Source organism: Eleutherodactylus coqui, chromosome 1 (assembly GCF_035609145.1).
Source record: "Eleutherodactylus coqui strain aEleCoq1 chromosome 1, aEleCoq1.hap1, whole genome shotgun sequence".
Lineage (NCBI taxonomy): Eukaryota > Metazoa > Chordata > Amphibia > Anura > Eleutherodactylidae > Eleutherodactylus > Eleutherodactylus coqui.
In genome coordinates this window covers 233,131,948-233,150,718 of record NC_089837.1, presented here as the reverse complement: position 1 = coordinate 233,150,718, position 18,771 = coordinate 233,131,948, and the positions used below count along the sequence as shown (strand labels likewise).

General features: G+C 42.6%; 1 protein-coding gene across 23 annotated transcripts in view; it reads left to right on the top strand.

The window, feature by feature from the left end:
* Positions 1 to 18,771, top strand: part of TRDN (triadin) — a 630,780-nt gene that overhangs the window by 545,989 nt on the left and 66,020 nt on the right. For 22 of the 23 annotated variants that reach the window (XM_066606567.1, XM_066606610.1, XM_066606533.1 and 19 more), the window contains 4 exons: positions 3,072 to 3,116; positions 5,842 to 5,889; positions 8,373 to 8,420; positions 10,250 to 10,297. In XM_066606567.1, coding sequence (XP_066462664.1) covers positions 3,072 to 3,116; positions 5,842 to 5,889; positions 8,373 to 8,420; positions 10,250 to 10,297 — 189 coding nt within the window. Of the gene's footprint in view, positions 1 to 3,069; positions 3,117 to 5,841; positions 5,890 to 8,372; positions 8,421 to 10,249; positions 10,298 to 18,771 lie in introns of those variants that run through there. The other variant, XM_066606673.1, reaches the window with a different exon arrangement.

Here is an 18,771-nt window from a genome sequence, read left to right as displayed (position 1 = left end):
CCTGCACAGGTGTAATTAGCTCCCTCATTTGGTAGTCAGCTACCTACATGGTGAGAGGATGCATCTATATGCACTCCTCACTCAGTAAGTATATGGCCGTTTTCTGTGATTGTTTTTAATTTTCTATGTTTCCCCTTCTGTGATGTAATTTTATTAGTGTAGGGACCCACTACAACGCAAGGAACTGTGAAGTGGTTAGTGGGCTGATGTTTCTTGGCCAAAATCCAACTAATAACCTTGCATTTTATTATTTATCATTCACATGCAGTGTGGCTTTAAGACTCCAGGGGGAGCCCAGGGTGGCAGTACCAATGTGGTTCACTGATGGAAGTGCAGGGCAACCCGCCAAATTATTATGGCGTCATTAATAGGTTGCTGGTCTGCATGGTGAACTACATGTATCAGAATGGTCTGGCACTTTGTATCCTCTATGTGTGGGAGTAGACACCAAGCAGCCACCCCCCTCTATATCAAGAGGCAGTATGAATGGCTGTCTCATCGGTGTCCTGCACAGGTGTAATTCGCTCTGCCATTTGTAAGTCAGCTACTTGCATGGTGAGTGGATGCATGTATATGCACTCCTTACTCAGTAAGTAATGGCCGTTTTCTGTGATTGTTTTTATTTTCTATATTTCCCCTTCTGTGATGGATTTTCAGGGAAGGGCTTATGAAGTCCTTCCCTGAAATTCATTGACGGCTGCCGGGGCTCAGCGGCGACTTCTGGCGCTGTCCTCGGCTCTGTAGTGCTGCTGAGCTATCAGCAGCCTGGGATTTAAAATCCACCTGCTGATACCTTTGATTGTGATTGGCTGAGCGCTTATGTTTAAAGCCCTTCCCTGAAATCCAATGACGGGGATGCCAGCAGCAGGAATCTCTACTGCAGCTGACATGTGTGACAGCTGCGGTAGAGAATTGAAGAATTCCTCTGCTGCATCTGCCACAGATGTGGCAGATGAAGAAGCAGGGAATTCTTTTAACTAGCGGGGATGAAGGAAACATCTGCCTCATGCAGATGTGTTCTTCATGCCCGCGGGGGTCACGGCAGCGACGGAGAGGTAAGTATTTTTTTTTCTTTTTTTACACTAAAATGTTTCTTTTTCAGGGAAGAGCTTATATGGAAAGCCCTTCCCTGAAAAAGAATGCAGGGGTGCCGGCAGACCAATGCGTGCATTCCCAATGGTGCACGCATGTCCTACCTTTGCAGGCACGCACCTGTAAAATACAGACATGTGAACACACCATAGGGAATGCATTGCTGTAAATACAAGCGTGTTTTTGTGCGTGCATATGCACACACAAAAACACGCTGGTGTGAAGCCACCCTAAAACAGTATATTGTGTAATAGAATTAACTAAAACATTTACTGTTTATAATCATGTTAAATTATGAAATAGCAATTATTTTTTAATGATGCATGTAACGAAACAATGGATTAATTATTTGGTTAGAAAACAGACACCAACACTTAAAACAATGTCACTCTCATTAAGTAAAAATTAAATTTTAATAGCATTCCAATTTAGTTTATTCTTACTTTTTTCTGGCTCTGCTAGTTTTTTTTTGGCATTTTCATAATCTTATTCCGCAGCGCTTTCAAGCACGGGGGAACAGAGACAAATACAACAGATTACATGTGATAGTTTGAAACAAAGGGGTGGGGGTAATACAGGAGGTATAGGGGAGGAGGGGGGAGATAAGGCATGGGGGAGAACAGACAATACAGGAATTACATGTGGCAGTACAGGAATTACATGTGGAAATTAGGAAGCAAGCAGAGTGGGGGCAGTAAGGAGGTACACAGGTAGAGGTCATATGCGATAGGCAGGGAGGAAGGTGTGACAGCTGCGGTAGAGAATTGAAGAATTCCTCTGCTGCATCTGCCACGGATGTGTTCTTCATGCCTGCGGGGGTCATGGCAGCGGCGGAGAGATAAGTATTTTTTTTTTACACTAAAATGTTTCTTTTTCACGGAAGGGCTTATATGTAAAGCCCTTCCCTGAAAAAGAATGCAGGGGTGCCAGCAGAGCATTGTCTTCAATGGAGCCACCGGCAGCAGCCGCGGCTCAATTGAAAACAATGCACGTAGCTGCATTTGCGCGTGTTTTTGCTCGTACATAGGTGCGTACCTATGTACGCACCTTTGTACATGCTAAAACATGCTCGTGTGAAGCCACCCTTAAAGTAAAACACTAAATGATTAATGGATACTTTCATATATGCTATTCACTTACTAATGATTATGTATGGTTGATGTTAAAGGGTTATTCCCGTCTTGGCCAAACATGGCCAAGACAGTAATTCCTCTCTGTAAGTCACAATCGGGGTAGTTGAGACTACAAATATTCCCAGTTACAGAAACAATGTAGCACAGCAAACTGTGCTGTTTCTGTAACGCTGGAGATGCAGAAACAGCCCAGCTCACTGTGCTACGCTCTTTCCATAACTCCCATTCACTTCTATTGGTGTTGCACAAAAGAGAACTGCCTGTTAGTGTACTTCTAGCCACCCCTGGCTGCTGTATACAGCTGGGTCAGTGGGTAGATTCCTGAGATTTGTGCAAGTCCTAGAGGTGGGAGCTACATCTATGAAACATTTATGGCATATGCTGTAAATATGCAATTAATCTGAGATGGGACTACTTTTTTAATGCAATCATATACAATTAGTAATATGCTACACCTAAAGTAGTTACATTTTAGACACTATGAGGGTCTCAAATAGCACATTTGAATGCTTGCCTCCTTTTTGACAGAGGGCTCTGGAGGCTTTTATATTTTATGTGCAGTACTGTTTAAGGATGATAAGATGATCATATTGAAGTTTTTCCTATCCTAATAAGTACAGCATATGTCATGTTCTAAGCATCTCAGACACTATATAATACTGATGTCTTAAAAGAATATTTCTTTCTTGCTTGCTTTCTTCTCTATCTCTCTCTGTCTCTTTTTCTTTCTCTGTTTAGCAATACAAAGCTTGTCAAAAATGATCACAATAACAATACAGTGCCGAACTCTTAAAGACATTAAAACTAACGACACTTAAAATTACATACTGATTTTGTTTTTATTAGAAACTCCAGCAGAAAAACGTGAAGAACGTGTAGGACCTAAGAATGGTGAGCCAAAAAATTTATGTATGTTATATATGTACTATATATGTTTATGTTATGTATGTGTATACAGGTGCAAGTGATAGTAAGTGAATTCTTTGGTATTACCCAAAATGCCTCTGTAGGTCAATCTCACATGCAGTCATATGAGCACACTCCTGGTGTGTATCTGCTGCTTGTGTAACCTCCCATACTCTGAAAATGTGGTTGTCTCCCCTTTCCCCCTCCCTATAGGACAGGACATCACACACACATGCTTATATCCACTGTTGAAGATAAGGGGTGTGTTTCATATAGTGGGCAGCAGATTATGTAATGTTTAGTCAGCAACAGAACAGCAGAGCAGTGTCTTAAGCCACATTTACACGCAAAGATGATCACACAAAATTCATTCAAAAGATAGGATGATTGACAGTTTGAGCAGTTATTTTGTATAAGTTGATAATGGGCACAAATACCCATTAGCAGCTTATTAGCTTCATTTTGCATGTAAATGAGTCTCTGTGCGCTGTATGCAGAGAACAGCAGGTGGTCTGTCATCTGCATACAGCCCCTTTGTTCTGCCATGGGTCTGCAGATGAATGCAATGTTATCAATGCCTCTGTGGAGAAACACAGCCTGTGATCCCTGCTGTCAGCTCTCCTGCCAAAGTATGGATTTTACACTCAACTACAAATTATTGTTCGGGCGAAAAGCAAACAATAATAGCATTTACACACAATGATTATTGTTCAAAAAACATTGTTTGAGCTAATTTTGAGCGATAATTGTCCCCGCTTGTCTTCTGCATCCCGCTGTTCTCTGGTCAGAGTGCCCGGCTGTCATACAACCGGGCGCTTCAAGCGGAGAATGCAGAAGACAAGCAGGGTGTTATACAGCTAAGCGCTCCGAGCGGGGTAAGGAGAACACAACTGGACCGCTCTGTTCTTCATACCCCGCCTGTCATCAGGGAGCGGGATACAGCTGAAACAATAGTATGGAATAACTGATCGTTAAGCCATCGCTGATCGCTGATCTTTCAGCATCCTGAAAGATCAGCAATCAGTGATGGCTTAACGAAAACTGCACAATGTCAGTGCAATTAGACACAACGATTATCTCTCAAAAGATGGCTTTCAGCGATTTTTAAGCGAAAATCATTGAGTCTAAAAGGGCCTTTATTCCTGCACAGACTGACTGACAAGTGATAAAAGGACACATTGTCATTCGCCATTCCGTCACTGGCTGCATTTTATCAGTGAATGATAGCTCACTGATAATCATTCCAAGAACCCTGATCTCTCTTGTGTGGGAAGACAGTGACTAATTACAGAACTATCCCATCTTGTAATAGAGGGGCATGAAGACAGCTGTAAATAAAGGCAATGTCTTTGAGAGGGAAATGGAAAATGTAGAGCAGTTCTTCACCCATAGCAAGCTAAGATAACATCAAAACAGAAGGGAAGCACAGTGCTTGGCCAGAAAATGATAAATATTATAAATAACTATTTCTAATAACTAATCTAAGGTGGTATCATCTGGTGGACATTCAGACACTTGTAGGTACTCTTATTTATTTTAATAAGCTCAGAAAACCTCTATAGCCCTAGATTACTAAACATCAGTCTCACAGATTACAGTCCCGCGACGCATTCGGTGTCTAGGTGTGTTCCCCTGCCCCGCTCAGTACCTTCCTATTTGAGCAAATTAGTGACCCAAACGTATGCATTGCCCTTCACAGTATAGACTATGTAAATTAAAATATTACATTTTATTGATCTTGGTTAAAAAAAAAGTTAGGGCTGACACACATATACCAAAAGGACTACTGGACCCACATACATCCACTATCAGTGGGTAGGATACAGAAGATAGTACCCTGAACAAACACACGCAACACACAACTAAGTCCAACCCAGGGAGCAACGTTGCAGCAAGGAGAGTGTTGTCAACTGTATTGCCACTGAGTGGGAGAAGGTTCAGAGAATGCTTAGGATATGTATCTAGAGAGCACCCAGGTGAATGAAAGGAGGCGAGCAGTGTCAATGCCTTTGACAAGCCTGGGGGCAAACCAGATTCTTAATGAATTGTTTTAGGCTCAAAGGTTAGTTCATAGATACTTTCCATCTACGAACATATGCATCACATGCACACGCCAATTACTTCCACAAATAAACACAAAATTAGCGCATTGTGTCCATACCAGAAGCACAGGGTGACCAAGTTCTCAGGCCACTCCTGCAGCAAGACCATTTGTGGCGAACACACTGCTCCAGTTTGCAATGACTGCAAGGAATAAGTTTATTTGGTTTGATGATAGTTTTTAGGTACATTTAATAAATGTCCTTTTATATAAGTTACTTTTTCACTAATAAATACCATAAATAAATATAATATTGAAGTTTAATTTTGTTAGTCTGTGAGACTAATATGTAGTAATAGTGTAACTCAAAAATATATTTGGCGATTTTGGGTTAATTGTTAATTGCAGTCTCTGTATCCAGTAGTATAGACGCTTGTTTACTGTAGCCACTTATTGGCATCTTCTTTCGCATTCTTCATTTAGCATGAGGTGATCACATGGAGCTCCTTGCAGATGAATAGATCGCTATATCAAAGATTAGTGCAGGGACAAGGTGCTTGAGTACTGTTAGCTGCCACTGATATAAACATTGTCTTAGAGAGTATAATGATTAGCACAGTAAAAATCTTTAAACTTACACCTTATATATATTAATGATTTTATTTCTAGAAACAACAGGGCAAATGCTGGAAAAAGAACCTAAGAAAATAATTAAAGGTACAAAATACATTATTTTATTTTTTTGGCACTTGATAATTGCCATTTAGCAGTCAGTAAACATTTTCAAATCTGCCTGAGCCCACAAAATCTTGGTTTTGTTAAAGTTTTGTTTAGCAAAGTACATGGTCCGATGATCGCTTAAAGATCGGTCAAACGACAGTTTGAGTGACAGCTTTGAGCGATCATTTTGCATAAACTATTACATAGCTACTCAGCTACTTAAGTACCAATTAAGTGTCCAAATGAAGCCTTAGCTGAATGCAGTTAATAGCCCAAGGGCTCTTATCTGCATTCAGCTCCTTTGTTCTCCAGCAGGAAACAATGCTATCAGCACTCCCTGTGGAGAACTGCTGATAAGGCTGAAGTACGATTTTTAGGTTGGACTGAATTTAACCATCAGCTAGCAGTTCACGAAACGTGCATGATGGGCGCGCGTTTAGACGCAACGATTATCGCTAAAACGACTGCTTTGTAGCGATTTTTTAGCGATCATCAGTTGGTGTAAATGGGCCTTTAGGCCTTAGTCAGACGAGCGTTTTTTTGCGCGATTTGCGCATGCGCATGCGTCCGGCGATTTTTTAAAACCATTGCTTTACAATGGTATCGGACACATGAGCGCTTTTTATGCGCTCGTCCGATAAATTATAGAACAGAAATCGCAGATCGCACCTATCTGCGATCTGCGATTCCTGTTCTCTTCTCTACATGCGCTCAATGGGGCCGGCGGCAGCAGCGCCGACCCCATTGAGAACATATAGAAGACAAATCATTCTTCTCTGCCACAGCTGTAACAGCTGTGGCAGAGAAGAACGATGTTTGCCCATTGAATTCAATGGAGCCGGCAATACAGCAGGTTCCACTGAAAGCAATGGGCTGCCGGCGCTGAGCCAATCAGGGGGCAGGTCTGACTCACACCCCCTTCACACCCACTGCAGGCCGGCCACGCGGAACTCCGGCTGCCTGGAGCAGGTGAGTATGTATACCGCTGTATTGCCGGCTCCATTGAATGCAATGCGCTGGACAGCTCCTGCCCGTTTCTAATGAAACGCGGCTAGGAGCAGATTTTGGGGCGATTTTCGGGCACCGGTCACGTGATTTGCGGATGCGCATCCGTCATGCGATCCGCAAATCGCGCGAAAAAATGCCCGTCTGACTAAGGCCTTAATGTCTGGTTTGTATGTTTCCTGTGAGGGCTCTATCACACAAGTGCTATCTGTCCGCAGGGTAGAGCTTTGCATGCGGTTACACTGCTGTAAATATCGTGTGAAAGCATTTATGGAAGCTGGTTGAAATAGCCTGTTTACACGATTGGAGGTGCGAACTGCGAGCTCCCATAGGAGTGTATGCAAAGCATGCAACAAAGATAGGACAGGTGCTATCTTTGCACACTCCTCGGAGCTACGCTGTTTCCCTGAAAATAAGATATACCCCAAAACTAAGCCATAGCATGATTTTCCAGAATTTTTGAGGATGCTTGAAATATAAGTCCTACTTTAAAAATTAGCCCTAGTTACAGTTAAAGGGGTTGTCCCGCGGCAGCAAGTGGGTCTATACACTTCTGTATGGCCATAATAATGCACTTTGTAATATACATTGTGCATTAATTATGAGCCATACAGAAGTTATAAAAAGTTTTTTACTTACCTGCTCCGTTGCTGGCGTCCTCGTCTCCATGGTGCCGACTAATTTTCGCCCTCCGATGGCCAAATTAGCCGCGCTTGCGCAGTCCTGGTCTTCTGCTCTCTTCAATGGAGCCGCTCGTGCAGAATGCAGGCTCCGTGTAGCTCCGCCCCATCACGTGCCGATTCCAGCCAATCAGGAGGCTGGAATCGGCAATGGACCGCACAGAAGAGCTGCGGTTCACGGAGGAAGAGGATTCCGGCGGCCATCTTCACAGGTAAGTATAGAAGTCACCGGAGCGCGGGGATTAAGGTAAGCGCTCCGGTAAGCTTTCTGTACGTCCCTGCATCGGGGTTGTCTCGCGCCGAACGGGGGGGGGGGGGGTTGAAAAAAAAAAAAACCGTTTCGGCGCGGGACAACCCCTTTAATAAAAAGTCAGTTTAAATAGTGTCCAGGCAGCTATACAAGTAAAAAAGTAAAATCTTTTGGAGCAAAAATTCACATAAGACCCTGTATTATTTTCAGGGAATCGGGGTAGGTGAGGGTATTGCACTCACATGTCCTATCTTTGAGACATGCGTGTGCTTTGCGCGGCTACAATTCCTGCATCTGCGCCCATGTGAAAGAGCCCTGATATAAACAATCCATTAAAAATTTAATTAAATTAGCCATTTCAAATGGCAATGATGAATGCACTGAATTCTGACACACAAGAAAGCAAGCTAAACCAAAATAAATAGCAAGACTCCATAGCCTCCATTAACATGTAGCTATTTGGGGGAGTTTAGCCACCAGTTTCTTTCAAGTAACAACATTTATACATTGATATCATATCCTACTACTGCTATGCTTTTTTTCAGAAACATCAATTGAAAAGGTTGAGAAAAAACAAAAGCAACCTATAAAAGGTACTTTTTCTTCAGTTTCATAAATATCTGTATCAATTTTGAGTTCAGTTGTGTCATAAAGCAAACTTGTTACCTATTAAGCACATAGTTGATTACAGTTCCCTAAGGGTGAAGTCACACGAACGTATATCGGCTCGGTTTTCACTCCGAGCCGATATACGTTGTCCTCGTGTGCAGAGGGGGGAGGATGGAAGAGCCAGAAGCAGGAACTGAGGCTCCTGCCCCCTCTCTGCCTCCTCTCCGCCCCTCTGCACTATTTGCAATGAGAGGAGGCAGGACGGGGGCGGGGCTAAGGTCCGGGAATTAGCCCCGTCCCCATCCCGCCTCTCCCCATTGCAAATAGTGCAGAGGGGCGGAGGGGAGGCAGAGAGGGGAGCGGGAGCACAGTTCCTGGCCCTGGCTCTTCCATCCTCCCCCCTCTGCACACGAGGACAACGTATATCTGCTCGGTGTGAAAACCGAGCCGATATACGTTCGTGTGAACGCACCCTAAAACTGATATACTGGAGTTGGGAAAACCACCCTGTCTCCAGAATACCCCTTTAATTAGTTTGTGGTGGGGGTGCTGATTGTATAATAACATACTTCGTGGTTTATCAATCGTTGCCAAACTGAGAATTGTGAAAGTGTAAGCTACATTAATTTTAAGGGGCTGTACAAATATGTCAAGTTATCCCCTATCCAGAAGATAGCGACTAACTTGCTTTTCTGGGGGCATCTCACTACTGCCACTCAGGTAATAATTGGCAGTCCCATTAAAAGTGAATGATGAACTTGCAGAACCAGCGATCAGCAAGTTATCTCCTATCCTGTGGACAAGTGTAAAGTATATTTTTGGTGAATCAGTACCACCGAGTGGAGGAAGTGGATTTATTGATTTATCCACTTTTTTTCATAAAAACATAACATAGTGCAGAAAAAAATGAAAAGTGACAATGCCAAACCATAAGGATAGACATGTGAATCTGTGTGTTTCTTATGTGTAGCAAAATAATACTCATCCATACACAGCAAAGGTTTTCCAAGAATGTCTTCACTTTATTGCCACTATTCCTTGGCCTGCCCAGTTGGCAGATTTATCGATGATTGAGCTTTTATGAGACCAGTTGAGACACCAGCTTCATTAGCCTATGAGCGTGCAGGATCTAGAGGTCCAGTTGAAACATCTGTGGACAAATGTGGCAAAGGATAACATACAGAGCCTGTATGCCTCCTTGCCCGACTGTATCTCATCATGTATCAGGCTAGAAGTGGTCCAACAGGGTACTAGAACCTCCTTTGAATTGTAAGATTTTATTCCCAATAAACTTAACCTTTCATTCTAATATTGTAATCACTTACATATAAAGTGTCATTCAATTCCACCAACTCCTTCTAGGTGCATTATATGTTTTTAGCAATATGTGTAAAAGCTCTTTCTGCTTGAAACATAATCTTCACAGTGTTATACTATACATGGTTCTAGTTTCGATAAGTAGCTCCGCTGTATAAATTTGCAACCACTAGCTTCTCCTCCACAACAGATCCATCCAATAGTTCCATCATCCGGTAGATACTCTTTGTGGAATTGGAGCCATACCAACAAGTGTATTTCTTTAACATTTTCTTTAGATTGTGGAGAGGAAGTATTCTCAAATGGTTTATTCAATTCTTCTTTGCTGCCTTTGCGCGTTTTTGAGTGATGAGCTGTATTGTTTGTTTAAGGTACAATTTCTTTCCTTTCATGAAATACTGCAGCTAGAACCAAACGGTATATGATTAACTATGTAAAGACTAATAATGTAAAAAACCACCGCAAATATAATATGACTATAAATTATGTTCTTCAGAACCAACAACAGAAGAGACTGGAGAGAAACCAGAACAACCAAAACCCGGTAATCCTTCAAATACACTCATTAATCACCTTAGCTATAGTCTTTCATATATTTGTATCAGAATTAGAGATGAGCGAGCACACTCGGTTAAGGCAGTTACTCGAGCGAGCATCGCGCTTCTCGAGTACCTGCATACTCGTCCGAGAAAATTTTGGAAGGCGGTGGGGGTGAGCGGGGGGTTGCGGGAGGGGAGAGAGGGAGAGACCTCTCTCATTCTCTCCCCCACTCCCCCCGCGCCCCCCCCCCCCCCCGAATTTTCTTGGACATGTATGCAGTTACTCGAGAAGTGCGATGCTCGCTCGAGTAACTGCCTTAACTGAGCGTGCTCCCTCATCTCTAATCAGGATCAATGTACATAAATCTATCTCATGACTTTTGGCATGTCAGTGCATACGACATGTACAACCTGGATACATTTTCATCAAAATCACTATCAAGAGATCATTTTGAAAAAAAAATAGTCATAGAATGATGAGGTGTTAAAGAGTGGAGATTCACTATAAGGCTTTTTCTATATAATATCATTATATATTTATCATGTACAAATTGGATGCCTAATGAAAGTCCCCTGCAAACTAAAGGCCCATTTACACATAACGATTATGCCCCAAAATTCGGCCAAATGAACAAATTTGAGCAATAATCGTTCAGTGTGAGGCCTCCTTCACATGAACAATGCGTTTTCACACAGATCGCATCGCATGAAAAAATTGTGGCAACGCAGCATTGCTACAATCTAATTCCTTTCAGGATTAGCGTCTTCTCATCCATTCACACGAGCACAGTGCATGTATGGATGCTGCAGCGGTGGTCGGCAGAATGGCTTCTATTTAGCTTTATTAGTTAAATAGAAGACAGCTATCTTCTTCAACGAGTGCTGGAGCAGGTAATCTATCTCTCCCTCCCTTTTTCAGCTCCTATAGAAATTTATGGGAGCTCCCTGCAATTTCCATAAAAAGATAGGACATGGCCTATATTTTGACGCTGCAAGAAAAAAAATTACAGCTGAAAATCACCGCCGATTCCGTGATTTTCAGTCGTTATTTTGACGCCATGAGAAAAATCGCCCATGTAAATAAATGCATTGCAATCCAATGCTTTACATGGAGCAATTTTCAGGCAATGTTTTCTCGCAGCTAATTGCACTGTGCATACTTGTGACAACAACCCAATAATAAAGATGTTTGGCAAATAGCAATTTCCAAATATAGATATCCTATAAATATATTAAAGGGGTTTTACAGCTCTGTGGAACTGATGTCCTATTCACAAGATAGGATGACAGCTGGCCTGGTGAAGAGTTGATCATTCTGGGCCCTGCCGATCAGCTATTGATCAACCATCTTGTGGATAGGTCAGCAGTTTTTGCAGAGCTGGAAAACCTCTTTTAACTTCTTTTACATTTTGATAGCCGTAGCTGTTATTTTGTATTATAAAAGAATAACGTCTATTTGTTTAATTATTTTTATCATGTTTGTTTTACTTTTCTAGTCAAAGTTAAAGCCGCCTGCAGACGGGCAGATTTGCATTGCGGAATCCATGGCAGACGTTGGCCTCCGGGTTCCGCAGCAAATACCACCCATAACATGCTAAGGCCTCATGTCCACGGGGAAAATAAGATCCGCTGCAGATTCTCCATGTAGAATCTGCAGCGGGTCCCTCCTGCCCCGCGGACATGAGCGCTGAAAATAAGAATTTAAAAGCATTTACCTATCCGTAGCGGGCGGGGAAAGCCTTCTCTTCCTCACGGCCGGATCTTCTTTTCCGGCCGGCGGATGAATTCGTCACGGCGGCGGCACGTCGCCGGCATGTCGGCGACGTGCCGCGCGCATGCGCCGGGCACATCCGCCGAGCCGAAGCAAGGGAGATGCGGCCGTGAGGAAGAGAAGGCTTTCCCCGCCCGCGCCGGATGAGTAATTCTTTTAAATTCCTATTTTAGGTCTCCCACGGATCCGGACGGCTTCCATAGGCTTCAATAGAAGCCCGCGGGAGCCGTCCCCGCGGGAGACCCGCATGAAAATGGAGCATGTTCCAGATTTTTTCATGCTCCATTTTTTTTTAAATCCCTTTTATTGACCATCCGCGGGTATTTATCTACCCGCGGGTGGTCAATGCATCCCTATGGGATGCGGATCCGCGTGCGGGAGATCCGCTGCGGATCTTAAATCATATTTTGCCCGTGGACATGAGGCCTAAGGAAAACTGATTCTTCCTGCACACGAGTGGAAACGAATTGCCGTTTCTGCTCGTGGAGGATAAATCACAGTATGCTCCATATTTGCCAGATTCCACGCGGATGGCTTCCATTAAAGTCAATAGATGCCGTCCGTTCCATGGTCCTTGCGCATGGATATTGCGGAAACGTCACGGATTCTGTGTCATCGCTAGGCGATGATGTAGGAAAAGCAGGAGTTCAAAAAAAAATCTGTACTGGGCACATCCGACAGCAAGCCATGCGGACCATCCGCAATACAGTGAAGAGAAAAGAAAGAAGGTACATGCGGAAGCCGCTGCTGCCAGGGCCGGATTCCGCGTGCAGAATCCGACCCGCCCGTATACAGGTGGCCTAAAGCAGGAAAAGTATGTTATGTTTCCAGAAATCTCTTTAGCAATGTTATATGCAGATTTTTTAAGGTGCTGTCACTAGAAATAGAAAGCATATGTTAAGAAACATCATTGAACTGTACATGATGTATCTGACCTAAATCAGTTACCCGATTAGGCTACCAGCTTACACTGAGCACCACAATGTAATAAATAGCAAGTTACTGCAGCAGAATATATCAAGCAAAGATAATGAGCTCATGAGCTTGCATTATTCCATATTCCAGCTACTGTATGTGACAAGCTTTGCACATGATCTGTTATCACAGCCGGAAGGGGCTATGACATCTGCTGTGAAGGGTTAGCACATATTATAACAATGAGCTGTTTTCATCTGTCTCTCACATCTATCTTCAGCTCCTGTCTGTGCCACAGGCGTGTTAGGCTAAATAGAAAGAAATGGTTAACTGTTAGAGATGAGCGAGCATACTCGTCCGAGCTTGATGCTCGTTCGAGTATTAGGGTGCTCGAGATGCTCGTCTCGATTAAACGAGCACTGACCATTGAATTCAATGGAGCCGGCAATACAGCCGGCTCCATTGAAAGCAATGAGCTGCCGGCTAGCGTGGGATGAATTTTCGGGAAGGGCTTAAAAATATAAGCCCTTACCTGAAAATCATCCTAAAATGTGTAAAAAGTGAAAAAAAAAAAATTTACTCAGCTTGTCCCGGCAGAACGATGTTAGCCCATTGAATTCAATGGAGCCGGCAATACAGCCGGCTCCATTGAAAGCAATGGGATGCTGGCGATCGCACAATGAATTTTCGGGAAGGGCTTAAATATATAAGCCCTTCCCTGCAATACATCCAGAAATGTGTAAAAATAAAAAATAAAAAATATACTCACCTGGTCCCGGCAGACGGAGTTCAGCCGCGGCGGCCGGCAGTTCTCCTGAACTGCTCTCTGTAGTATTCAGCAGCCGGGTATTTAAAATCCCCGCCTGCTGAATGAGCTGCCTCTGATTGGTCACAGCCTGACCAAATAGAGGCAGATCAGCACCACAGTGCAGGGGACAGCAGGAGAAGACTCGGCTGTGCCCCGGCAGCTGAAGGGAGGTGAGTATTTATTTTTTTAGTTTTTTTTTAATCACTTTTAATTCATTTCCAGGGAATGGTTTATATGTAAAGCCCTGCCCTGAAAAAGAATTCAGGTGTGCCAGCGGACCATTGTCTTCAATGGAGTCGCCAGCAGCAGCGGCTTCATTGAAGAGAATGCCTGCATTTTTATTCTTTTTTAAACTAAAATCTTTCTTTTTCAGGTAAGGGCTTATATTTTTAAGCCCTTCCCGAAAATTCATCCCGCGCTCGCCGGCAGCCCATTGCTTTCAATGGAGCCGGCTGTATTGCCGGCTCCATTGAATTCAATGGGCTAACATCGTTCTTCTCTGCTGTGGCAGAGGTGAACGATCTTAATGCTGACATAATTTTTTTTTTTTTTTTTACACGTTTTAGGATGATTTTCAGGTAAGGGCTTATATTTTTAAGCCCTTCCCGACGATTCATCCCGCGCTCGCCGGCAGCCTATTGCTTTCAATGGAGCCGGCTGTATTGCCGGCTCCATTGAATTCAATGGGCTAACATCGTTCTTCTCTGCCACAGCTGTTACAGCTGTGGCAGAGGAGAACGATCGTTATGCTGACAGTGGGGGGGGGGGTCTCACTCTTGCCACTATTGTGGCTTAATAGTGAGACCTCGGATCCCGAAATGCAGCCCTGCATGTTGCTCTTCACCTGCCCTATCCATTTCTGTGTTTTTTACATGACTTTAGTGATTTGCTAAGATTTTCACAAATGAAAACCTTAGCAGAGCACCAGTCATATACAAAAATGCTCGAGTCGCCCATTGACTTCAATGGGGTTCGTTACTCGAAAAGAACTCTCGAGCATCACTGAAAGTTCGACTCGAGTAACGAGCACTCGAGCATTTTGGTGCTCGCTCATCTCTATTAACTATGCACCCCTCTCTCTCTCTGTATATGTGTGTGTGTATATATATATATATATATATACACACACACCACAGAATGAAAAGACCTTATTTCCAACTCGTCTCCTTGTCTCAACATGAACATAAATTGATATGGCTTCTATAGGTGTAAATCTTTGCAACTAGGTGCTTACTGTGAAACTTTGGTACTAAACATTCAATTAAAAGGGTGTATTGTAAAAATTCCCTTAAATACTTTAATTAAAAACATTTTCACACTTTCTCCCATTAGCTGTGGAAATATTCTAAATTAATGCTAATCTACACCTTCTATTTCATTACCACACCTCATGCTTTAATATCTTTCTTTGTAATCAAACATTAGAAACATTCATTTCTTACATCCAGATGCCCCAAACCCATCTTGATCATGCGCCACTGCCACTGATGCCAGACTTATTAGAGCACTTGCATTTGCATGTATACATATGTCCGATGTGTTAAAGATGGACCATTTCATCTGAATGGTGTTTGCAGAAACCCATGTGTATGCTGCAGAAACAACCAAGCAAACTTGATTTGGGGGCTTGAACCCTGGTCTTCCAGGTGCCAAGCCTGGCTACATTCAGAGTCTGAATAGTTGGGATGTTTTCAAGTTGATTTTGTATGTTTGCCTCTCCATTCTTTTCTGTCTACTGGCTAAAGGTGGTCAAATACATTAGATAGAAGTAGAATGATTGTTGAACTACTGTTAAATAAACAATCACATGGCGAGCGATTATTTCAAAGATGTAGCCATGACATTTTAGTCCAAATGGCCATCACAGTCGTTCAAACTGGCCATACATTTTCAATGGCACCGGACGATAAACAAAAGTTATTTCTGGGAATAATTTTTCAAGGAAAGTTTATTCAAGGATGAAATATATTTTGTCCAACTATCCGCAGAAAATTTGAAACATGGCTGACTTCTTTCTCGATGATGACAGTTTGACTTTGTTGAAAATGATCGCTCATTGTTAAATGATCGTTTTGGTTAAAATTGTCCTTTATCATCAACTTTAGGGTTCGGTTCATATGCCGATGGTAACAAGCACTGACTACAATAAGCATGTGGGTCAGTGCTGATTCATTATGTTTACATAGGCAGATAATCAGTTGTATAGGAATGTCCAAACATCTCTACAAACTTGTGCGTAAATGTTATATTTATGTCAAGTTCAGGCATGAAGCACTTGGACAAACACAACTGATATACATATATATATATATATATATTTTTTTTTTTTTTTTTCTTTCTTATTTATATACCCAGCATAATAGGTTTTCATTGAGCAAAATGAATCTAAAGATTGGCAAAAACAGTTCATGCAATACGACAACTGTTAACTGTAAATACATAGCCACAAATAATATTGTCATCCACAATTCTGCTTAAAACTATAATCAATGATTAGCTGCATGTTTATCTAGCTGTGCAGCAGTATTGTACACTTCATTTATGAAATGGTAATTCTATGTGGGATTAACCACTAAAATCCGAGATTACCATAGTTACTAGTCACTGTACCTAATGTTAATGATGCATCACATCTGTCACCAAATATTAAGTACAGTTTAAGCAACAGCAATAATAATAGTTACAAAGATATACATGACACATGAGATGGATTAAGGGGCTCTGATTTCTGACAGGTTCAAAATGAGTCAACAGTGCAGTTAGGAGCGAGAAAAGAAAATAGAATACTCCGCTGTATAGCTAGAGGTATAACCAGTAGAAATAGTGAGATTGTGATCCTGCTCTATAGAGCTCTGGGAAGACCACATCTGGAATACTGTGGGGACCTCATCTACAGGACACTGATATAATAGCACAAGTCTAAATATGGGCTACAAAAGTGGTGGAAGGTCTGAAGAATTAAATTTATGAGGAACAACTTAAAACACTTAGTTTGTATAATCAAGAGGAGAGAAAGGAGAGGAGGCATATGACTGAAACCTTTAAATATGTAAAGGTATAAATAAGATTCAGGAGAGAAGTGTTTTTATTAGGAAATTGAACACTTGAAGAAGAGGGCAATATATGAGATTAGCTGGTGGAAAAATGAGAAGCAATGTCAGGAAATATTATTTTACTGAAAGAGTAGTAAATGCTTGGAACAAACTTCCAGCAGACGTGGTGCAGCGTCCGAGGAGCGGGCCCCAGCCTAGGAAACAGAGGGATAGAGTTTGGGCTTTGTCACGGTGGTTCTACCGTCTCCCACCCGGAAGGAAACCAGGGACACGCCCAAGGGGCCTAGAGCAGGCAATTAAATAGGGTAACCCAACAGCGGTTTACCCTGAGTTCTGTTGTCATGTGTGATGCCACCGTTTCGTCCTCTGCAGTGTATTCCAGAAGATGCAATAATGAGTTCACGAACACAGAGGTTACTTTTTAAAGACTGAACTGAGAACAGTTGGTAAAGCTGTTTACTGGAGAAATAACTTGTACAAAGTAGAAACACTCTAAAATAATTTACAGCCACCGCTGGGACACTGGTGCAGGAGGATTGTGGAAAACACGGGAGGACAGATGAATCCACAGGCTAGTTATCTGCGGGGATCTGTTCCCAGACACTCTTCTTCTCACTCTCTCTCAGAACTCTCTACTGGTACACACTCACAGTTTTGGGAATGCACTCAGCTCTACACAGTGGATTCATGCAGGCTTGCGGTTTCTCTTGGTATTAAGCATAGAGACCTGGGTAGGGTAGACCCAGGACACACACAGCATTGTCTCTCTGCCTCTTCCATCTTCCCTGCACACAGACTGAAGGTGTCTGTGTGCAAACACGCTCCTGACTTGACAGACCACAGCTGAAGGCTGATGGAAAGACAGACCCCAATCATGCACCTTGCAACCACATATATGAAACACGGTCACATGACATACAAAAGATACATTTCCAGACATCACCCAGACAGTAATACATTCAGTGCTGCAACTATGCAATACACGTCATATTCATACAACACAGAGACACTGACAATACAGTAAGCACGGGACAAATACATTCACACTTATAGAGGGGCTCTACTAACTCTGGGCCACTACACCAGGGTTAACCCTTTCCAATCCAATTTGTATCCTGGTTTTCCTAGGGGTCTTACTCTTTTTCTGCCATTATACAATGGTGCTATCTGCTGGCTAAAGCCAGTACTGCATGAGGCGACACATTGAATAGGCTCCGACAGCAGAGAGGCTGGAAATATACAGTAAGAGAATCCCGACGGATGTCTTCCAACATCGGAGCTGTACAGCCTTAAATTATAATGTCTTCAGAGGTCAGACAGTGGATTGGAAAGGGTTAACATAGCTCTATCATAAGAGAGAAAAGGGAAATAATATAAGTTCTGACTAGATGGACCATGTGCTCTTTTTCTGCGGTCAGTTTTCTATGTTTCTAGAATATTGTTCTGCTTCAAATATTTATAAATACTATATGGTTGTAGCTTTTATTTTTGAATTTATGCACTTGAATGTTAATCTAAGGGACCATTTAGACACAACGATAATCGCTCAAAATTCGCTCAAAAGACATCTTTTGAGCGATAATCGTTTCGTGCATTTACACTGCAAGATGATCGCTCAAAATTCACTCAAACGGCAGTTTGAGTGACAGTTTTAAGCGTTCATTTTGCATAAATGTGTAAATGAAGGCTGACGCTGTATACAGAAGACAAGCGGAACCGCTATCTTCTGAATACAGTTGTTGTATTCCTGGTATATAGTTGAGTGTTGTCTTCGCAGGGTGCTCAGCTCGTATACCACTGAGCGCTCCGAGCAGGGTATACAGAACACAGCTGGAGCGCTATATTCTGTATACTCCTGCTGTGTTCACGGAGCGCTCAATGGTATACAGCTGAGCACGCTGAACAGGGTATGCAGAACACAGCTGGAGTGCT